Genomic DNA, 21,969 nt, shown 5'->3' with positions numbered 1-21,969 from the left:
CACTCTGTAGACCAGGCTGGCCTTGAACTCAGAAATCCTCCTGCCTCCCAAGTGCTGGGATTAAAGGCCTCACCACCGACTGACTCTTATTCGAGACTCTTATTGGTACTATTCCTCAGCTCTGAAGACATTTGAATTCATGATGCCTGATTTACATATGAATGGGTATGCAATTTGTGGTAAGTTAGTGAAAAGGCAAGCACAAAACCTGGTTGTGTAAATTGCATATATGTTGACCTACATGAACTATTATCATATTTAAATTTTCTAGGTACCAATGCTGAGCGCCAACTGTAAAGAATAGGAACCAGATCTAAGGCCAACACCAGGACAGAGGAGGAGTAAAAGTTCTTCCCTTCTAAGAGTTTGCTCTCAGGACTCAGAGAGGACGTGAAAGACAAGTGCCTGGCTACTCAACTTATAAAGGCAAGCCAAGATAGGAGGACAAATTCATGAGAGCTTGGAGGAGGGCCAAGATGAGGATCAGCTTCAGGGAGGAGGGAACATGTGAACTAGGCCTTCAGATAACTATACTTCATAAAGAGGGAACACAGGAAAACCAGAGGGAATATTGAGGGAGCCTAGTCACAATGTCTCTCCAGTAATCTCAGAGGAGGCTGGAGTTAGTGCTGGGAACCAGGTTGCTAACAGCCCTCCATTTGAAGTGGATGAGCTTGTCCTTAATTAATAAGGTGCTTAATGGAGAATTACAAATTCAAGCAGATAAGATGCTAATTGCTAGAAACAGGCAACTGCTGGTCAGTGGTGGTATATGCCTTTAAGCTCAGCACTTGGGAGACAGAGGCAGGTGGATCTCTAGGAGTTTGACACCAGACTGGTCTACAGAGAGAGTTTCAGAACAGCCAAGGCTACAGAGAATCCCTGTCCTGAAAAACAAAACAAAACAAACAAAAAAACACATACATACCCCCACACAGAAAAAAGAAAAAAAACAAAACAAAACATGATTAATCATTATTTTCCCTACCCTGAGAGAAAACTCCATTGTTTTTACACCATAACAACATTTAAGATGATTAATTTTTAAGCTGCAAAGAAAAAGAAAGATATCAAATACACAATAATTGTTTATGGACAATCCTAGGTGTATAGCTCCCCTGTGACTGTGAGAATTCAAAGAGAAACTTACATAATGTATTTTAGGTTCATATAGTTTAGTTACATACACAACAGTGAGAATTTACCATCCTAATAGTTTTTTAAAACCCTCATGAAGGAATTGTCAAGAAAACCAAAGTGCTGAGTTATAGACCAGGAAACCCAAACTCCAGCTGGTCCCTTACTGTAGGCAGTTAATGAAGGAGACAGGGTGGGGTGCACATGACTACAATGAGCCCAAAGGCCCCTCTGGTTTGTTAAATGTCAAGTGTTGAAAGTGGCAGCCCTTGAGTCAGACGAGGTAGGTAAGTTCTGTGAGCTAAGTCATTTACAACTCACCTTCCAAAACAAAGTTCTTGTTGCTAAAATACTGAGATTCTCATGTCAAAAAAACAATCTAAAGTCAAATAAATGGTGGCTGAGTGCTTACACTCAGCCCACCCCAAGAAACATTGTGGAAGAAGGGTGGAAAAGATGTAAGCGCTGGATGGGTCAGAACGCTTTGAGATGCTGTCTCTGAACACATAGCCAGTGTACTCTTAACTTAGTAATCTAACCAGCCGCTATGGTTACCTGCACAAGATCAAACCAACAAGATCACCCAACATCCATCAGGCAGCATTGAAATCGATGCGTTAAAACAAAACCAACCAACCAACCAACCAACCAACCAACCAACCAACCATCAACCCAATCAACAATCAAAAAACCCAGCAATAAAAAAGGAAAGGACATGAAGGTGGAGTGGGGATGTGTGTGTTTAAGATTTACTGTACATTCATAGGGAATTATTAGAGAATAAAAGATGTCTATAGAGCCAAGGCTGGCTTTGGGCTCCTGGTCTTTCTGACTCCACCTCCTAAGTGCTGAGGTTATAAGCATGTGCCACTATACCCAGACCATGTTCTAGAAAATCTAGAAAATCAGGCAAGCCAAGATTCAAATCCGTCCACAGCCACAATTTTCATTGGTTGGACAGTGCTGCCCTCTTCTGACCGTAACTACCATGATTTCCATGCACTACAATGAGCAAGCTCTGCCTCTGGTATCATCTGTCAATTCCACATGAATTTGTGATTCCTGCATGTATATAAGCATTCCATTATTTATTCTCTCTACAAACATATAAGCCACATATGGAGCTAAATACTTCGAAAGGAATAAACATGAGAGAACACACAACCAAGTTTATGGGATGAGATATTGTCCAGCTCTGGCACAGCAACTAAAAAAACCCAAGTCTTTAATTTGTGGTAATCTTGCAACAATTCTGCCAACCACATAAAGGGACCCAAAGTATTCTGCTGACCCTCGAGGAAGGTGAGAGAGGCATTACTGATCCTTTGGAGGTTCCATGTCTTCCTCATGGAGTCATGAAGAACTAAGAAAAAAGAAAGAGGAAAGGAGGGAGGGAGAGGGTGAAAAGAGGGAGGGAAGAAGGGACAGGGAGAATACTTCACGAACATCATTCCTAATTAGGAAGTAGACTCTCAGCAAAATAGTAGACCTAAGTGGGATTTTAAATGACAGTGGAATGGATTGTTCCTATTTCTCAAATAAGTAAGATTTTTTTATTACTATATGATTTACTATCAAAAACAAAGTTATGGATATCTGGAGAACATTCAAATTTCTTAAGTGGAAGACTCAAAGTTAAGCTTTACCTACATCGTAAAGCATTAAGTTCCCAGGTTCCCTGTAGAGTTCCAAACGCAAATTGCTGCTGGCATCCAGAGCGCCATCCATCACTGCAGAGCACCAGGATCTTCCTGACTTTCAGACTTGAAGCAACGGACTGCAGAAATGAGATTGGTTCACTCCTTGAGGTATAGGTGCATATAAACATCCAGGTCCCATGGACAGCAGCCTGGGGTCTCAACTCTCAAATCATGTATGGATAATGGAGCCATGAGTCTGTGGGCATTCAGGTCCTCATTTTGTCACAATTCAATCATGAAGGGTTTTCTAGGACAGCAAAGTCTGCTGTTGTCACCTTGTCATAGCCATGGTCTCTTGATAGCAGTCTACTACTGCGCTATGCTTGCCTTGAGTGCTACAGTTTGAGGACGCCTGTGCAAAGGATGCCACGGGTGTTGTTCCTTCATTGCTAGAAATTAGGTAGGTGCAGGAAGGCAGACTGAGTGCAAAGGAAATCCACAATTTAGAGCAGCAAAAGACAACAGAAGTACCAAATAATTGTGACCTGGCAAGTAAATTTTCATAATCATGTCGATTATATGATACAGCCACATGATAGAATGGGATCTAATGCTAGTTAGCATTAAACTGAGTAACTGATATACATGACAATTTGAAAAAGCCTCAAAGGAATTAGGCCAATGACAAATGGTTATACCAATCCTAAAGGACTATGTAATGTATTTCCCATGTGCAGCATTCGTTAAGTGACAAGGTTATACAAATTGAGAACAGAATGGTGGTTGCCTAGAATCAGAACTGTGCAAGTGGCTTTGGGGGGACTTCTCAAATCAGCAAGTGATGAAACTTGTACAACATCTGTATCATGTGGTCAATGCCACAAAAACAATGGTGATCGAGTTGAGACCATTTCTAAAAGTTTTCTGAAAATACCCTTTATAGTAAGATGTTAACTTTGGAAAACTAAAGGGAGATAATACAAAGTAGTTCACAAAGACCAGTGACAAAGAGACTACTTAGTCAACTTACAAAATTTTAAAACTAACTTTTAATGTTGGCTCTAGGGGGAGTAGGAAGCTGAGGGGGGCAGATGGCAGTGACTTCATAGACATTCTTGACTGTTTCCAACTTTATACCACATGAACGTGACACATACTCATAAACACCATGGTTTTTTTCATGTTATGCTGTGTTTATGCCTATGGTATAGCCATTCCATTCTGTTATGACTCTTGCTTTGCTCTTGAGTCTCTCAAGCTTCCATGCTGGTCCTGAAGATGGGCCAGCAGCTTCCTACAAATGCTTTGAATTGATCACTCTTCCACCTCCTCACGCCCTGCACTGTCTCCTATGGCTCAGCTCAATCTATAGCAGCTGACTATATATGGTGGCAGAACTATCTTTAGGACAGTTGGAAAGTAAGAGTTTTCAAAAGCATGTGAGAATAACTTAAGTAATTTACTACTGATTTGCTTTTTGTTTAAGACAAGGTTTCTGTGTGTAGACCAAACTGTCCTTGAATACGCAGGGATTGACTTGCCTCTGTATCACCTGTATACACAGCCTGTATCACCACTACTGATTTTTATCTTTTCCTTCGTGGCTAGTCCTATGATAGCAGCAGAGTGTAATATTCCAATTTAATCCTCAGAACAATGAGGTGTGTTTTACTATGATCCCTATTGGACAAACAAGTGTTTATAACTCCATTTTCATCTCTACAGATGAAACTGGTGTTCAGAGAGGTAAAAGTCATTTGAGGTCACATGGATTCTGAGAGAGGAACAGAGTTTGTATGACAATCTATCAATACAAAAACAAGGAATCATTCTCCTTTGGCTTACTTTAGCACTTCAATTAAAATTCTAAGATCTATCCAGTCTGTTTGTATCTGAGAACTTGTTGCTTTTATAGTCCTAGCAATTAAGCCAAGCTCTAGACGCCCATGAACAAGTATCTGCAACTTGCAGTTACCAGGATAAAGCATTTAACACATATTCCAAGTGGCTCCAAACCAAGAAAACCCAAGTGGAAAACTACTAGTTCAATTTAAAATGTATAGTCAAGACTCTGCATGGGGTGGTATCTGCTTTGACTTGCTCTTTCTGCTATAAGAGAAATAAATCCAGTCAGATAAAAGAGACCACAACTAAAATGAATTAAATAAAAATGAAAAAGAATACCCAACTACTTTCTGAAAAAGAAAGATAACATTAATAAAGCTGCAAATACTAGCAAACACATGGACTCTAGGTTTGGTACTCTAACTTAGCAGATGTGACTACAAAATGCTTACCCAATCCAAGTCTTCCCAAGATACCACTGGACTGTCTATTCTGTTTGTTTTGGTGATAATAAAAAAGAAGGACTGCTTAACAGTTTCCTACTGGCCTAGCAGAATCAAGTATTAATTGGTTATCTTTCTTACTGCTTTCTGGTTCTTTTTTCCTGACTCTCTTTAGATGGAGGTTATTTGCTATACCCACTTCTGAAAGCAGGCAGCTCTTGCCTATGGCTTCTCTAACTACTTTCTGAAAACTGGCACAGGTCATGGCTGATGATGCTGAGACCTGTGATTCCTGGGTAACCAACACTCATCTCTCAGTTGTTTCAGACGCTACACAAAGGTTAAAGGTAACTGAGGAGCAGAGGCCTTCCTTTCTTCTCAAGCAGGAAAACAATTTTATAAGTCTTACTTTAGTGAGAAAAGACATGGGGAAGCTCTAATAATAAGCGTTAAATGAATCTTTGTACAAACAATAATCCTATTTGGCTATCTTGCCATGTAACATTTTCCAGTATAATAAAGGTAGCTGAGATGGATCCGTATGCAGAAATATATTACAGTCCTTAGCCACCAAAATAATTATTAAGCATTACAAACAGTGGAGACCATTTAATGAAGCAGATTATACATTCGATATTAACTTGTTAATGAACATAGCCTTTTTGGCTTAGGTCATTCAGAATTTCAGGGAAAAGTACAGGAAGATGTCTGAGAAGGCCACTATTGACCCCAAAGTGACATTCTTGAATTGCTAAGAAATATTAGCTCCACTGGGCAATGTTGGCACAAACCTTTAATCCCAGCAGTTGGGAGGCAGAGGCAGGCGAATTTCTGAGTTCCAGGCCAGCCTGGTCTACAGAGTGAGTTCCAGAACAGCCAGAGCTACACAGAGAAACCCTGTCTCGAAAAACCCAAAGACATATTTTCCCCACGCACAGTATTTAATGTACATCAAAAAAAACTAGGAGATTTTCATCCATGATCTAATGCTGAGGTCGTCTGTTAACGTGTTCCCAAGTTGTTAAGCTGGCTTACCACCAAGAAATAGTGTTTGAGAAAGAAAGTTCACCTCTGTCTTTGAAGACTGATTAAAAGCATCTCCTTTCTATATTTAAGGAAGAATGCTGTCTGGGCGTGAGCTCTGCTTCTGGGCTCTGAGTGGGATTGTCCACAGGAGATGACATTCTATGCAGAAGGCCAAGCTTTCCAGTAATGAGCAATCTGGCAAGAGCCTAAAGAGCTGGCAGGCTCAAAGGCTGCTTGCCAGAGGGCTGTGGACTTTTCACACTCCTTTACCATGATCCTGGCTTAGAAAGCAACAATTCAAAGTAAGGCAACCACTTGAGTTCTATAGAACGTATTTGATCTGTTCCCCTGTTTCCAAAACCAGCTAAAGGGAGGAAAATCAAACAAAGTAGCACAAAGAGGAAAGAAAGAGAAAGGGAGAATAAAGAGGTAACACCTTATTCCTCCCACCCCACAAAAGAGAGAGAGGAGGGGGGGCCCAGAAAACAAGAATATTTAGACTTGATCTCTGTAAGTCTTTAAGACACAAAGAAAAAGAAATCAATCTATAAAGTAAAGTTGAATGTTTTGGTTATCACTGAACACTTTGAAATCATTGAGTTTTACAATGTGCTACCAAACAGCTGTGCTAATATTCAATAGTAAAAAGGTTTGGGGGTATTCAGCAAGCAGGACAAACTGCATTTAATTAACAATAAAAATAAATTTGAGAAAATAAGAGAAAAGGGCCCATACTGTACAGCCTATGAATCTCATTGGCTTTATAGTGAAAGTTTATTGTTTTTAATCCAAGTACAATCAGCTACTAGTTACATACAGTAAAAAAACAAAAACAGCCACAAAGCAATGATGATAGTCTGTGACAGTATACAGTGGAGGACTATTCTGTTGGGATCCTCCTGTGGATCCACACCTGACTTTAGCACTTAAGCTAACCCTCCCTCCCCAAATTAGTTAAAAAAAATATTAATAATGTCTTGCTTGGGTATAGCAAGATTCTAAAATTTCTTGGGGATATTGGAGAACTTTTAAAAATGAAAGTGGTAAAACAAAACGAAATTGAAACGTGGAGACACAAGAAGCTTCATGAAGTCTTGGCTTCAGCTCACCTCAAATCGAACCACCTGGAAAGAGAAGAAAACGGGGTCACTCCAGGAAAGGGTACAGAGAAGATGTAGCAGACTTGAGCATGTATTCTAGCATGACTCCATCTTCCTTAAGAACACAGAGTCCAGGCTTTTCTTGAGTCTTTTACAAGTGAACTGGTTTACAGACAGCTGCTTTCTTTTCTGTATTGCAAATGTTAGTACTAGCACATACTTACTTGTTCAGAACCAGAAACATCATTTAGTAAAGCATGCTGTCCTCAGCACCGTGGAAGTAACCACATGACAGGCTATTTCTATGACTGGGCGTCCTTACCTTACAGGAATAGGATTCCATTCAAAACCAAGTCTCATATATATTTGGTCCGATTGAGGGCTCTTTCAGCCAGGTGACCACTTTCATCTGTGATCTTCTCCCAATCAGTCTGTCCGACCACAAAACCTATGGCCCTTTTCCTATCTGCATCCTTCTTTTCTTCTAGGTCTGCCCATCTCACCTAAAGAGAAAAAAGCATTAGACTGGGCTGTCTGAGGGAGGGAACTCCAAAGGTAACCTTTGGATAATTTGTTACTATTATTTGGGTAGATTAATAGACTTAAAATTACAAGTCAAAAAATTGTTTCCATTTTCCACCAAAGTGACCTTAAAATACACAGTTGTGACTCTTACCTGTTTCAAACTTTCCCACAGTTATAAGACAAAGTCCTACCACTTAAGGTCTCTTGACACATCTTATCAGCACCATGGCATCTCTGGCCAGTGCCAAAGGCATCTATATGAGTAAAACAGTTTCCTATAGTTCTCATTTTACAGCTCTGAGCCCTGTCTACTTAGTGTCAGTGCAGACATCCTTCCCCACTTGCTCCTTTGCAATTAACCATTGCTTCCCTAGGCTTGTCTGGAGCCTGACATACCTACTTTTGAATTTCTGTATTACATGACTATGGTTATGTAAATAGAAACATATACTATATATATGGACTTAGATCAAGGACAAAGCTTTATTTCTGTACAATAACTATTGCTTGAAATTTAATCAGAGAAAAAAAAAAAAACGGGGCTAGTGGTGTTATTTTCATTCCTAAACTACAGAGACCACTGCTTCAAATGTTATTACGGTAAGGTTTCAACTGCGAATATATGGGTTCAGGAGTATTTCCTACTGGTACTTTAAAAAGGTGGATTTATACTTAAAATACATGCACATATCTCTTATTCTTTAAGCAAGAAATTTGAGAGATTATGATACTGTTACTTGTACTGCACATATATACCAAAGCACAGACTACATTTTAATATGCTATATTTTAAATTCGGCTTGTGATTTATTATGTCCCAAATATAGAGCACTGATATTCCGTGCTCTTTCCATTGGCCATGGAAATGCATTACGGCTTTAAGGTACACTGACTTTCCTTCTGAACATCTGCAAGACTGAATGAAATGCCTAGGCTTCTAACAGCTGCTCAGAGGGAAGATAGAGCAACAGTAGGGTAAACTGGTTAACACTTGACTTTTTTATTTCTACTTTGGTTGTACATGTACACATGTGTACTGGTGCAAAACACATGTCAGTGTGGAGGCTAGCAGGTGATCTCTCGTGTCATCCTCTATGGTAAACTGGGGTTACAGGCAGGCCACCACACCCACCTGACTTCTGATCTGGGGATCTGAGCTCTGGTCCTCACACTTGCTCGGCAAGCACTTCATCCAAGCCATCTCCCTAGTCCCACACTTGACTCTTCTTAAATAGTTTATTCTTGAGCCAAATATGAGTGACCATGGCCTGGGAACACAGATTACAGTTGTACCAAATAGCATGCTCCAATGTGGAAGCAGTTTCATCAGGTTTTACAGGCACAAAACAGAAAGTAAACTATAAACTATTCAGCTATACTGGTGGGAATAGCAAATGTGGCTTTTGCCCTCCTGAGAATTTCAAATATGTATGAAAAGCCCCCCCCCCCGCCTCTCTCGGTGGTATTAGAGATTGAACCCAGGGCTTTGTACATGCTAGGTAAGTGTCTTATCATTGAGCTTTATATCCAAAAAACTTGCACTATAAGTAATTCATACCTACTCTTTTTTTTAAAAGATGTTTATTTATTATATGTAAGTACACTGTAGCTGTCTTCAGACACTCCAGAAGAGGGCATCAGATCTCGTTACAGATGGTCGTGAGCCACCATGTGGTTGCTGGGATTTGAACTCAGGACCTCCAGAGAAGCAGTCAGTTCTCTTAATCACTGAGCCATCTCTCCAGCCCCATACCTATTCTTAGTTCCACTTAGGATCAAGGGCACACATTTATTGGGATATTACCAGTGCTAAGAGTGATAAAGGATGGATGGGCAGCTCACAGGCAACTTAAATACACAGAGCATCCTCAATAGTTAAATAGACTAAGTAATTATATTCAGCTACTTAAGTCTCTTAAAGATTTGTTTTCTATACTATGTATGAGTGATTTGCCTGTATGTGCAACATATGTGTGCAGTGTCCCTTGCCAGAAGAGGGCATCAGATTCCCTGTACCTGGAATTAAGTTATAAGCCACCATGTTGGTATTAGGAACCCAACTTGAGTCCTCTTCAAGAGAAACAAGTGCTCTGAACTGCTGACCCATCCCTCTAGCCTCAGATCCTGCTACTTTTGAATATAAAGCTTAGACTCTGAAACAGAAAATGAATCTTTATTTAATATTATTTTAAAAGAAAACACTGACTTTAGTGGTCACTGAGATGGCGATGCTAGCTAGTGTTTTGGTTGTTGTTTTGTCAATTTGACAGAACTAGAATCATCTGGAAAGAGGGAACCTGGACTGAGAAAATTAACTTTACCAGATTGGTCTATGGATGAGACCGTGAAGCATTTTCTTGGTTAGGATTGATGTGGGTGGATCCAGATCATATGGGAGTGACATCATTTGGGCAGGTGGTCCTGAGTTGTGTACGAAAGCAGACTGAGCATGGGGAACCAAGAAGCAGCTCCCTCCATAATTTCTGCTTTACTTCCTGTCTCTAGGTCCTGCCCTGACTTCCCAGTCAGTGACTGGAGTGTGAGCTGAGCATTCCAGGAGGAGAGTCCTTGGCCTTTCCTCACATTGCTTTTGTTTAGGGTACTTTATAGTAATGGCAACTTTAACGAAGACAATGGGTAAAGTGCCTACCATGAAGCCTGACCATCTGCATACACTCATGCATACACCATAAATTACTAGGATTTTTTTTTAAATTGCTGGGTGTGGTATTCCAGGGGTTCTAGGTGTCCTAGAGTTCCAGGACACCCAGGACTACACAGAGAAATCATGTCTAAAAAAACCAAAATGTCCAAATTCCTTCTAATTTTTTTAAAGATACTTCTGAGATTTACAACATCATGTCATTTTTTGATGGAGAGGGTCACTTAACTTTAAAAAAAAACCCACCACCAACAAAAAACCAAAACACGTACACAGAAAAACTTGACCAACATTCAAAGGTTTGAGTATGTGTTTCATTCATTGCTATTTAAATATTTCTAAGAAACTTAAAACTTCTTGAAGATCAATCCCTTTCTAACCCTTTGAAGTTGTATTAAATGCTGCCTCAAGACTGCCCTTTCTAGTTTATGTGTGATATAATGCAAGTGCTCAAACTCTGTGTAACATCACCAGCACAAATTACATTTTAAAATCTAGTCATTTAAGTAATTTCTAATATGAACAACTCTACAGAATCACTTTTTGAAGATGGTCATAGTTATTTCAGCAAAAAATAGAGAAAAATAGTTTCCATTTCAAGTTATTCCCTGTCACCAGAACTGTAAGTCTCAAGTCACTTCCCAAGCACAACCACTCCTACTATCCAACCTGTTCTGCTTTGTGACACTGGGTCTTACTCTGTAGCCCAGGCTGGCCTAAGTCATGGACAATCTTCCTGCCTTTATTTCCAAGGTGCTAAGATTGCAGGGTGCCTTACCATACCTAGCTTAAGCCAGTTCTACGTCAGCTAGCCTCAGTGTTCAAGTCCTTATGTGTGTCTAGGCATAGGTTTAAGGCCATTTCTGGGATTTCCCTTCCCCATCTCCTCAACCTATACAGACAGCAGTGGGTTTATACTGTTTTTAGTATTTGAACTTTCTGTTTCCCAATACAAAGCTAACCTGGAGCTCACTCTGTAGACCGGGCTAGCCTTGAACTCGCAGACACTCACCTGCTTCTGCCCTTTTAGTGATGGGATTATTATAGCTGTGCCAGTGTCTTACTCACCTGCAGTACAGCACTGAGCTTTAACATAAAGAGTCTTTGATACCCACCATAAAAATAATCTACTGATATGTTTTATTCTCTCATACTAAAATATTATCTTATATTCAAGCATTAAGAAAATTAATTTGAAAGAAATACAGAGGGCCTAGATAGATGACTCAGGACCCTGATTTAGTCTGGCAAGTATATGGTAGATTACACCCATCTGTAACTCCAGATTTGGGTGATATGATGATCCTTCTGGCCTCTGCAGGCACCCCACATGCACATGGTACAAACAACATACATGTAGGTTAACAATCATACCAATAAAATACAAATAAATAAGCTCTTAAGAACTGACTTATCGCCGGGCGGTGGTGGCGTACGCCTTTAATCCCAGCACTTGGAAGGCAGAGGCCGGCAGATTTCTGAGTTCGAGGCCGGCCTGGTCTACAGAGTGAGTTCCAGGACAGCCAAGGCTATACAGAGAAACCCTGTCTCGAAAAAACAACTGACTTATCAGGCTGGTGAGATGGCTCAGTGGGTAAGAGCACTGACTGCTCAACCACATGGTAACTTACAACCATGAGATCTGATGCCCTCTTCTGGTGTGTCTGAAGATAGTTCAATGTACTTATTTATAATAATAAATAAATCTTTGGGCCTGAGTGAGTGGGGCCGACCGGAGTGAGCAAGGTTGACCAGAGCGAGCACAGGTCCTAAAAGTCAATTCCCAACAACCAGATGAAGGCTCACAACTATTTGTACAGCTACAGTGTGTACTCATATACATAAAATAAATAAATAAATAAATAAATAAATAAATCTCAAAAAAAAAAAAAAGAGCTGACTTACCTGTGTTGAACAGGGTAGGCATGTCTATAGTTGTAGTGCTTTTAGTTTTTACTGGGAACTAAAGACTAAATTTGTTTTTGTTTTTTTTTTAAGAGATTTATTAATTTAATTAATTTATTTATTATATGTAAATATACACTGTAGCTGTCTTGAGACACTCCAGAAAAGGGCGTCAGATCTTGCTATGGATGGTTGTGAGCCACCAAGTGGTTGCTGGGAATTGAACTCAGGACCTACGGAAGAAGAGCCAAAGCTCTTAACCGCTGAGCCACCTCTCCAGCCCCTAAGTTGGGTTCTTATATTTGCATGACAAACACTTTATGGACAGCCATTTTTCCATCCCCAACTTTTTAAAACCCAAATGCTTCATGGGTCGGTAGTTAAGGACAAAAGCGTCCTACCCTCTTCTTGCCAGGCTCAGAAGCGCGAGTCTCATAGTCATCAGGGAGCTGAAGGTAATCCTCCATTCTGCTGGCAATCGCCTCCCAGTCTCGTTTCCTTTTAGTTCCAGTCCTCAAGCCATCCAACTTGTCTGAGGGACAAACACAGAGCCACGGCATTAAGGGTGTGTGAATTTGCACAGGACACACAAAGGAAAAGGAGGGATGGATTGTTCCCAGAGGGCATATCCACATTTTTCCATGCAGCATCATTTTGAGATTCAAGCTATCTTCTTAGCTAAGAAAATATCAAATTTTATGTGATTCCCACCATCTGTTTGGTGTTTGTACTGGTAGTCACATCTTTATGTTGATGGTTTTAGTAATAAATATGGACAAGGCAAGAAAAGATCCTGTCTCCTAGGTTCCCACCCCTCAGAAAAAATATTACTTCAGCTATCATGCTCTGAAAGAAAGAAAACCAGGTCTCATTAAAAACAATTATTGCCTTTTTCTTTACCACAGTGTTAATACCACTCAGTTGATCTACAATGATGTGTGATATGTCATATGAAAATCAGACAGCAGCAAGACAGTAAAAAGATCTTGTTTAAGGATGTGTTTGATTATGATTTCCTAGGAGCACCCATGAGTTAACACTGATGAACAGACGACTGTGACCCCGCTCTGAGTGTAACGTAAAGCACTGATGGCCACTCTTGTACTTTGACTATACTATAAAGCACTATTGACTTACCATGCTAAAAGCTGGTAAGTCAGCCCAAGTAACCAGATCTGGTATTTCTTTCTGAATCATAAAACTGAAAGGAGTTGGCCTCCTAATAGCTCACTTATCAAATTAGCACATTCAGAAATTGTGAGATATGAGATTAGAAGTCTTAAATAATACACAATGAGAATGTGTTGTCTTTTTTTATTGGTTAATATTGACTCTGAATACAGATGTGGAATATAATGAGTTATATACATTTGAGTTTCAATGAAGCTATTGCATCCCCTGAAGTTATCCAAACACACTATTGTTAAGATAGGCTAATAAAGGAAAGCTTAACTGTTTTAGACACAAATACCAAACATTCAGCTCCATAAAGGATCAAGAATGTGTGTGGTAGAAATGTTTAACACCAAGTTGGAGAGAATTCTACATGGAGCATGCAGTGGAAGCAGTGGCAGAGGGAGGAGTTAAGCTTTCAAATATACAAGCTCCACACACAACTAACTGTACACAAACTTTAAAATGCCATGATTTTGCATAACTGGCAAAGGTTTTAGTTCCCATACCCTTCCCTCACAAAAGCAATTACTGAAAAATCAGTAATGTAAATAACGACAATTTACAAAACTCAAGAAAATTGTATCATTTTGTTTCAACAAAATTTCCTATAATAGGCTCCACAGAACCAATCTTCTACCTCTTCTGTTGATTAAATGCTGTACTGAATGGCTCTACTGACAGGCCATATTGTTCAGGGACACAAAACATGGTATCAGAAAACCCATGACACCCCAGGCAATAAAGCTGACCTCAGTTCAACAATGTACAGTGTTACGACAAGAGTAATAAGCTCCAGTACACTCATTAAATAACTTTAAGGATTCCCAAACTTAGTACAATCGACTTTGCATGAACATACTCTGAAGGGAAGGTTTTACATTTCAATTCTAACAACAGAATACGCACAGCCAGGCAGAAATACAGAAAGGCAGGGTGGAACCTGCAAGAGTATTTCCCTGTACTCTAGGTAAGGGCAGGAGGCACAGACCAGGTGTTGGGTATTTGTACCTTGAAGCCCCAGAACCTGCATTTCTAGACAGAGCACCTTTATTTGTGATTGTAGTGGGCATTCATGTTTCAAGTTTCATTTGAGTGTGGAAGAAAGGCTGAACACCTCGTCCAACAAATACCAGAGTCCCAAACACTCAGATGGTATAAAGTACGGGAAGAGGTGTCTGGGTGTTGGTTACAGAAGAAAGACTGGTGTCCAATCCATTCACACATTAGAGGCCTGGGTTGCAAAAGATCAAGTTTTAAGAGGATGAAGTTTTTGATCCAACTTGGTCAGTCACCGAATTTACCACATCTTTAAAACACTGCATATTACTATAGCACAACAGAAAAATTCCATAGATACATCTATTATTTTCTCAATGTAAATGGTATTTGAAAAATTTTCCAAGTGAACATACAAGAGTTATGTGTCTACATAAATGACAATTACATCTCAACTGTGAAAGGATGACTCCATCTGTCTGATGAGTAGAAGTGATGACAAGAGCAGACCACTTTCTATTGAGAGACATGTTAGGATGGTAACAGTCTCCAATACACGAGGTCTTAGAGGTGTGAGAAACTAACTTCACATCACTGCAACCGAAGCAGCCTTGGAACTAAAGCCCAGCAGGTCTGTGTAAAACCCAGCTCATGCACTACTATGTCTATCTCCCAGTTTGGAAAGAGTAGTCAGGTGTAACTAACACTGGTCAGGTAGCTGTCAATCACACTGTAATACCATGCTAGACACAGCTCAGGCCAGTTCTGAACTGACTGAAATTGATACTGCTTCCGACCTGACAGACACGGGCTGACCTGTATACTAAGCATAAGTCAAGATTCTGCAAATAATTCTGACAATCTGCTTGAAAGGGTAGAGAAGTATTTTCTTACTGAAGACTCGCCTATGATCAGAGCTCTTCAGCTCCAAGTCTCAGCTCTCTCAGCTCAATATGCCACACAGGTAAAGCTCAAGTGTGTTTCCGCCTTAGCATAATCACATTGCTAAAAGAAATGTAAGAACGCTGGCAGAGTGCTCAGGGAAGCAAACTCTACCTGGTAACCAAGCATTCAATTTGATACGAAAGGCAACACAAATAGGCAAATTCTCAGATGATCCTCATGAGTTAGAAGAGAATTTTCAACTGGCCCAATCTCAAAGTAAACACTTTGATAAATCTTACAGTCAGTCTTCCTTCTTCCTAGGCTGAATTAGTTCTCAAGGTAATCCAGCCGTGCTAGACGCCAGGTCATTATACAAAACATCACTGTCACTCTTTTAAAACTAATTAAAAATTCCCCTTTCTAGATTTATCACCAGGCCATTATTAGTACCATTACTGAAAGGATTTATGACAAATCCATTTCTGCAATTTACTGTGTAATATCTTCAAAACTGACAGACTCTGTAAGACACATTTCTGAGAAATAAATAGTAGACAAGTCATATTTCCCAGAAATGAATACAAATATTAATAACACTTTTCTTGAACAGTTATCATGGCTATATTCCATTTTCTTTTCTCCTCTAAAACTAGAAAGGAAAATAGGAAACAGGATGACTTTAAAAAAAAAAAAAAAGCAAAATCCCAAATCATATATTGCACAAGGTCCTGGCAGAGTATTTGTCAAAATATGCACCATTCTGACAATTCCCTTATTTTTATGATTGTTCTTCGCCACAAAGGCTATCAATAAAGCACTGACAGAATCAAATCATCTTATAGTCTCACAGGTTATTTTAAAAGTATAGAACTTCTAACAGGGCTAACCCAATTCAAAACAAGCAAAACTAAAATACCATCCTTTTTAAAAAGTTAAGTTGTAACTATTGTTTTCTTAAATACTTAACTGCATTTAAGCAAATAAGTGTCTATGGTATGTGGAAGGAGACAGTTGACTATTATTAAGATTTCTCTCAAGAAAGATTCATAGATGAATACGTCAATAAACCACAAATAAATTTCATTTGACACACACTAAAGCTTTTTTAGACTTTATAGCAAATACCTATTCCCATAATACAATAATAGTATTGCTTGTGAACTTATCTTTTAATATACAACCAACCTAGTCAAAAGCAGCTATCTCTAATCCAAGTGCTTGGGCACAATGCAAGACATGACCCATGCAAGTGTGTGTACAATGTATCCCCTCTGATGTGAAACATACAAGCTAAGCAGCAAGACTGACTCTGCAAATTTAGGCTGTTCAGATGGCTACTTGGTTTTGGAGTAACAGTACACCAGGAAGAGAAACACAATAGTCACCTTTCCTGATCAGCAAGGCCTTAGTAATCAGAAGACCTAGCATGGCATCCATCGATCCTTAAACTTTTGTTGACGCATCTTAACTGGCATGTTAAATTAGTCTCTTTAAGTGAAGTAAAAAAAATTAAACAAAACAAAACAAAACAAAACCCAAAACACTACCTTACAATTTCACACTAAAATACTGAAGGAATCCATTTAATACAGTTTTTGCTTGATTAAATCAAGCAACTCAAAGGTTTAATTTAAACAATTATTTTAAAAGGTTAACCTTGTAACACAGCACTAAAGACAGATGAAGGAAAATTTAAATGGAGTCTTGGAATGGAATATCCAAATTATATATTTACTTTCCTTACCAAAGAAACTCAAGTTTATTACCCAAGGTATTTTCTTTTCAGTTACTTTTTAAAAACCCAAATATTTATTCAAATTATTACTAAAGTACTCACAAACAAGCTCAACTTTGTGTTACAAATAAATATTTTAAAAAAATATTAGGGACGCATTTCTGATTAATACTAAAAAATGAATGTCAGAAGTGACAGTATATTATTATGCTTATCAAATATTTCTAATTATCCTAAAAACTTCCAATGACACCAAAAACATTTTTTATAGAAAATATGCTTTTTAATCTGTCACAGATATAAGTAGTTAAGGCAGAAGCTGGTGAAATGACTGAAGAATGTGGGTTGGCCAAAATCTTGCTTTAAGCAGAAGTTTCTGGCCTTTGACTCCTCGTGCAGTGAAAAGCTCTATGACCATTACCATCAGGTATCACATATAAAAACAGGAAAAAGGAAATACCCACCTAGCTTTGCCTCAGAAGTGTCCATCTCCCATTTGCTTTTCGGAATGTAACCCTAAATCGTACACAGAGAGAAGCTCGAAGGGTTAGAAAGAGACACATACATGCATAACACGTTTGAATTGGAAAAGCATTAAAACTGGGACTGGATTCAGTTTTCACTCACTAGTTACAAATATATCCTTATGGGAAACACAACTTTATTATCCTTGAAGAAAGTAAGTGACCAAATTCACCAAACTTCCCTGCAGACTTCAGATTTTAGCCATCAGGGTAGGATCATGAAGGCGCTCTGAGGTAAGTACAGTTGAAGACTCACAACTATATCCTCAACAGCAGATGGACAACAATTATGGTAAGAATATACAGTTACTGAGCTAGGATCAATATCATTCTGAGAATTTATACACTAGTTAGGTACTTTCAAAGTACAACTGCTATTCTCAAATAATTGAAGCCACGGTGTCCAAAAGTGTTCTTCAAGACAGGCACTTGATATTTCAGTGTCACTTTAAGTACTTGAAAAGAAAGACTGACCCAACTACCACATTATGAAGCTCACACTCACTTAAAATGACTCAATTCATGTACCAGTTTGAGCGTACAAAGGCTAATTTTATTGAATCAACTTCAGAGCAGTTGTTTCACCAGATGAAAATTAAGTTATTTCTGATATCTTGTAATATAATATTTTCTTATTATATGATAAAACCAGAAATTACCACAGGCAATTTACAGCTTACATAAGATAACTGAGTAACTTGTTTTAAACAAACTCCCCACACATTTTCCAAAGTCCCAGGGTGCCTATAACTATGTAGTAATCTCTTCTGTTTATTTTCCTAATCAGCTTATTTCATGTCATTTATTATAACTCCCCCTTTCCTTTATTTGGACTGTGTTTTCAAATAGATCCTATTATACAGAAACATTAATATTAGGACCTAATAAACCAGACCAATTGATTGAAGGTTTTTGTTTTTGTTTTCTTTTCTTTCTTTCTCTCTTTTTTTAATGAGTCCTCTTCTCTACTGTGGAGAATGTTAGAGGTCATAGAACAGACTGACACCCAGCTGAGTTGGAAAACATGCTGGAGACAGTGTAACAATCTCTACAGTAGAGTTTTCTTGAGCATCCTTACTCTAGGAAACCGTCAGGCTTATACACTGTGAGTCTTCACGCCAGAACTAGGAATTAGTAGGTAGTATTTCAGATTATAAATTACATCATATTTCCTGAAAACACTTTAGATCAAATCAAGAAAAAGCTCTGCTAAAGCAATGGTGTTTATAAATACCGAGAAAACTTGTACAAGTGTGACCTAAAACCACCTAAAAACCTTAAGCATCACTGAAATTATATATTTATGGATTCTAAATCATACGGACTAGGTTTGCAGAAGCACTAAAGGCAGGAATGTATCTCACCAATAATCTCTAAAGATTCTTTTACCTAAGAAAAGCTTGGATTTCATCCAGTACAGAACTGAAAATGCAAAGTTTACTGAGATTTCTGTTAAATCGTTTTGAATGACAGGAAACTCGAAACCCGTTCACATTACCTTGGTTAGTATTCCCCAGGAATCTTTTACCCTTGGAGCAGGTTCCAAGAGTAAAAGAGCTGGGTTCTGCTATGTGACTGGGTTAAAGAAGCTTTAGATTAAAGTAAAAAGAGAATTCGTTATCCCTGCTGGAACTATTTTTATTCATTCTTGAAACTATCACCGTTCTGTTGTTAAAGTAGCAGGCCACTTGGAAATAGTCCAGCAGAGGAGAATTTTAAGGCTTCTTTACCAGTTCTCTGATGTAAAACTAGAGTGTTGCAACATGTTTCTCTTTAAAAGGTAATAGTACATTTAATTAAAGGTTCCAAGTTGACTATATTTAAACAAACGAGATAAAATAAAGATGCCACAAAAGATGGAGCTGCCAAAACACCATGGATTTCTCCTGTACAGGCTACAAGTAGCAAGTGAGCAAGTGAGGTTAACAGTGTGGGTCTTTATGTAAATTCCCCTCACATTTTAGATCATGTAAATGCAACCTGATTAAGAAAAATAAGACTATTAAAAAACATACTGAGACTCAATTACCATTACCTTTAAAGCTTAGTTTTTAATCCACATTTTAAGACATCTAGGAATGTAGAGGTCGACACCAATGCTATAGAAACACAGTTTCTACTATGAATCTTCTATGTCATACATGGCTTTAAAGAGACCACTCCTTGTAGACTATGTTTTAGGGAATAGGAATCAGGGATCTCGGTGTGAACATTTTCATTAAGAGAAGTAAGGAGAAGCAACTTTAGCAAGAGCTGAAATGTCAAATAAACCAAGTAATCCCGAGGATTTTAAAGGTAATACTGTCTAAAGGCATTGTTAATCTATGTACCTCATTAGCTAACACTGTAACATCAGTAGTTTCATAGGTTTCACTTCATGAGTGACAGAGTAAGGGAAACATCTCCACAGAGGTGCAATCAAAGCACTTACAGGAGGTACACAGAACTTTAAACTCACATCATTAAGTATCTCATCAGCCTGGGTAAAAATCCATTGCCTACACAGTTATTTTTGCCATTATTTAACAAGAAAAAACAAGAACAACTCCAGCAGCTAGTGACAGCCCTTTGCCTCTTCATAGAGTAAGTTCTTCTGCCTCAAGGTAACAGAACTCAATTTTGAGATCTTACAGCAAAAAAGACAAGAGTATGCATATGTCGGGTAGGCTATACCACATACCTGCTGGAATGGAAAAAATGTCTTTCATATGTAATTTACTTTCTTGAAAAGTATATTCCCCTACAACCACCCACAGGTAGATGAGCACAAAGATGAGTTTCTTAGTACTCTCAAAATTTCCCTAACAACACAGGATTTTTCTTGGACTAGGGAAAAATAAAAAGAATACATAGTCTCCAGAGGATGATTACGGAAACTTTTACTGTAAAGAGTGTGTATCAACACTAATAATCAAACTACAGATCTGATTTTAAACACTCCTTAATAACAAAGAGACACTCTGCTCAGAGTGGCTGGTCTGTCTCCTACCAGTTCGCTCTCCTCTTCTTCTGCATCTTTCTTTTCTTCCTTCTGGTCTTCAATGTTTGCATCAAAATCTTCCATCTCTACCTACAATATGCCAATAATCACTTTTTAAAAAGGACTGCATTAGCATTTAAGAAAATGTTGACTCACTAAGATCTGGAATAAGCACAAGACAGCAGGGACTCTCCTCTGTCACATAACACATGAATTCTGACATTCTGAACTTTGAAGTGGGACTAAAAGACTACAGAACAATACTTCTGCAATATACCCTGGATTTGTCATCTTTATCCTTGTAAAGCTGGGCAAAATCTTTTACTCCAAGTAGATGGGTTTTTAATACTCAAGAAATTACAGTCTTTTAAAAACTTTTAACAAGTATTTCTCTAATCAAATTTCAAAATATGAGAAAAAGAGGGAGGGGTACATCAACAACAAATACAAGAGACAACAGAGCAAACAGTGGTTCAGTAGAGCCTGGCCCACAATGATTTCAATACACACAGGAGCACATGGATGTAAGGAGTATTTACAAGTTAAAAGAATATCAGAACACAGTGATGAGAGCCATCAAGAGCTGAGTTAAGAATGGTGGTTCCTACTAAAGAAACCGAGAAACCTGTAAGGGGAGCAAGTACCTGACGTTAACATGGCGTGTTTCAGGGAGACTTCAGAAAATAATTGTAAAAAGAATTTAACGCACTCCACTCAAAACTGTTAGCTTCTCCCCCACCCCCAAAAGGATCTGGCTATGTAGACCAGGCTATCCTCAAACTTACAGAGATCTGTTTGCCTTTCTTCCCAAGTACTGAGATAAAAGGCAACACCATCGGGCCTCATGAAAATTGTTTACTTTGAAGGTAGATAAGCCAGTCTTTACAAGGTACATAAAAGGCAATCTAGGAAACTAAGATGGGTATAAAACTGGCAAATCTATGCTCTCAGAAATAGGTTCTTTTCACCGGGCACTGGTGGCACACGCCTTTAATCCCAGCACTTGGGAGGCAGAGTGAGTTCTAGGACAGCCAGTGCTACACAGAGAAACCCTGTCTCAAAAAACCAAAAAAAAAAAAAAAAAAAAAAAAAAAAAAAAAAAAAAAAAAAAGAGAGAGAGAGAGAGAGAAATAGATTCTTTTCATGTATGAGTAAAACCTGAGCTAAGGATAGCACCCTAAGTAACTTTTTTAAGGCCTGGAAAGCACAAGTCAGAAAAGGAGACTGTCCTGAGATGATCAAGTGATATCTAGCAGAATGTGGATTCAGGAAAGCCAAGGAGAAAGATGTGTTTTAGAACGTAGCATGACTGACTGATCACATGGGGTTATGAAGTCTGGGCCACAAGACAAGTGTCTGCTGCTGAGCCAGAGTCTCACTCAGCAAGGAC

At 38.7% G+C, this 21,969-nt stretch overlaps 1 protein-coding gene across 6 annotated transcripts in view; it reads right to left on the bottom strand.

Annotated features, from left to right (window-relative positions):
• Positions 1-6,745: 6,745 nt before the first annotated feature.
• Positions 6,746-21,969, bottom strand: part of Ylpm1 (YLP motif containing 1) — a 76,732-nt gene continuing 61,508 nt past the window's right edge. For 2 of the 6 annotated variants that reach the window (XM_031356500.1, XM_031356501.1), the window contains 5 exons: positions 20,589-20,669; positions 17,540-17,591; positions 12,685-12,815; positions 7,514-7,694; positions 6,829-7,215 (listed from right to left, as the gene is read on the bottom strand). In XM_031356500.1, coding sequence (XP_031212360.1) covers positions 7,548-7,694; positions 12,685-12,815; positions 17,540-17,591; positions 20,589-20,669 — 411 coding nt within the window. In that variant the 3' untranslated portion in view covers positions 6,829-7,215; positions 7,514-7,547. Of the gene's footprint in view, positions 7,216-7,513; positions 7,695-12,684; positions 12,816-17,539; positions 17,592-20,588; positions 20,670-21,969 lie in introns of all 6 variants that reach the window. The other 4 variants (XR_004114355.1, XR_004114356.1, XM_031356498.1 and 1 more) reach the window with 3 other exon arrangements.

The sequence above is a fragment of the Mastomys coucha genome, unplaced genomic scaffold (assembly GCF_008632895.1).
Source record: "Mastomys coucha isolate ucsf_1 unplaced genomic scaffold, UCSF_Mcou_1 pScaffold6, whole genome shotgun sequence".
In the NCBI taxonomy this organism is placed as follows: domain Eukaryota; kingdom Metazoa; phylum Chordata; class Mammalia; order Rodentia; family Muridae; genus Mastomys; species Mastomys coucha.
Note: the sequence above shows the minus strand (reverse complement) of the source record. Positions and strands in the feature narration are given on the sequence as shown.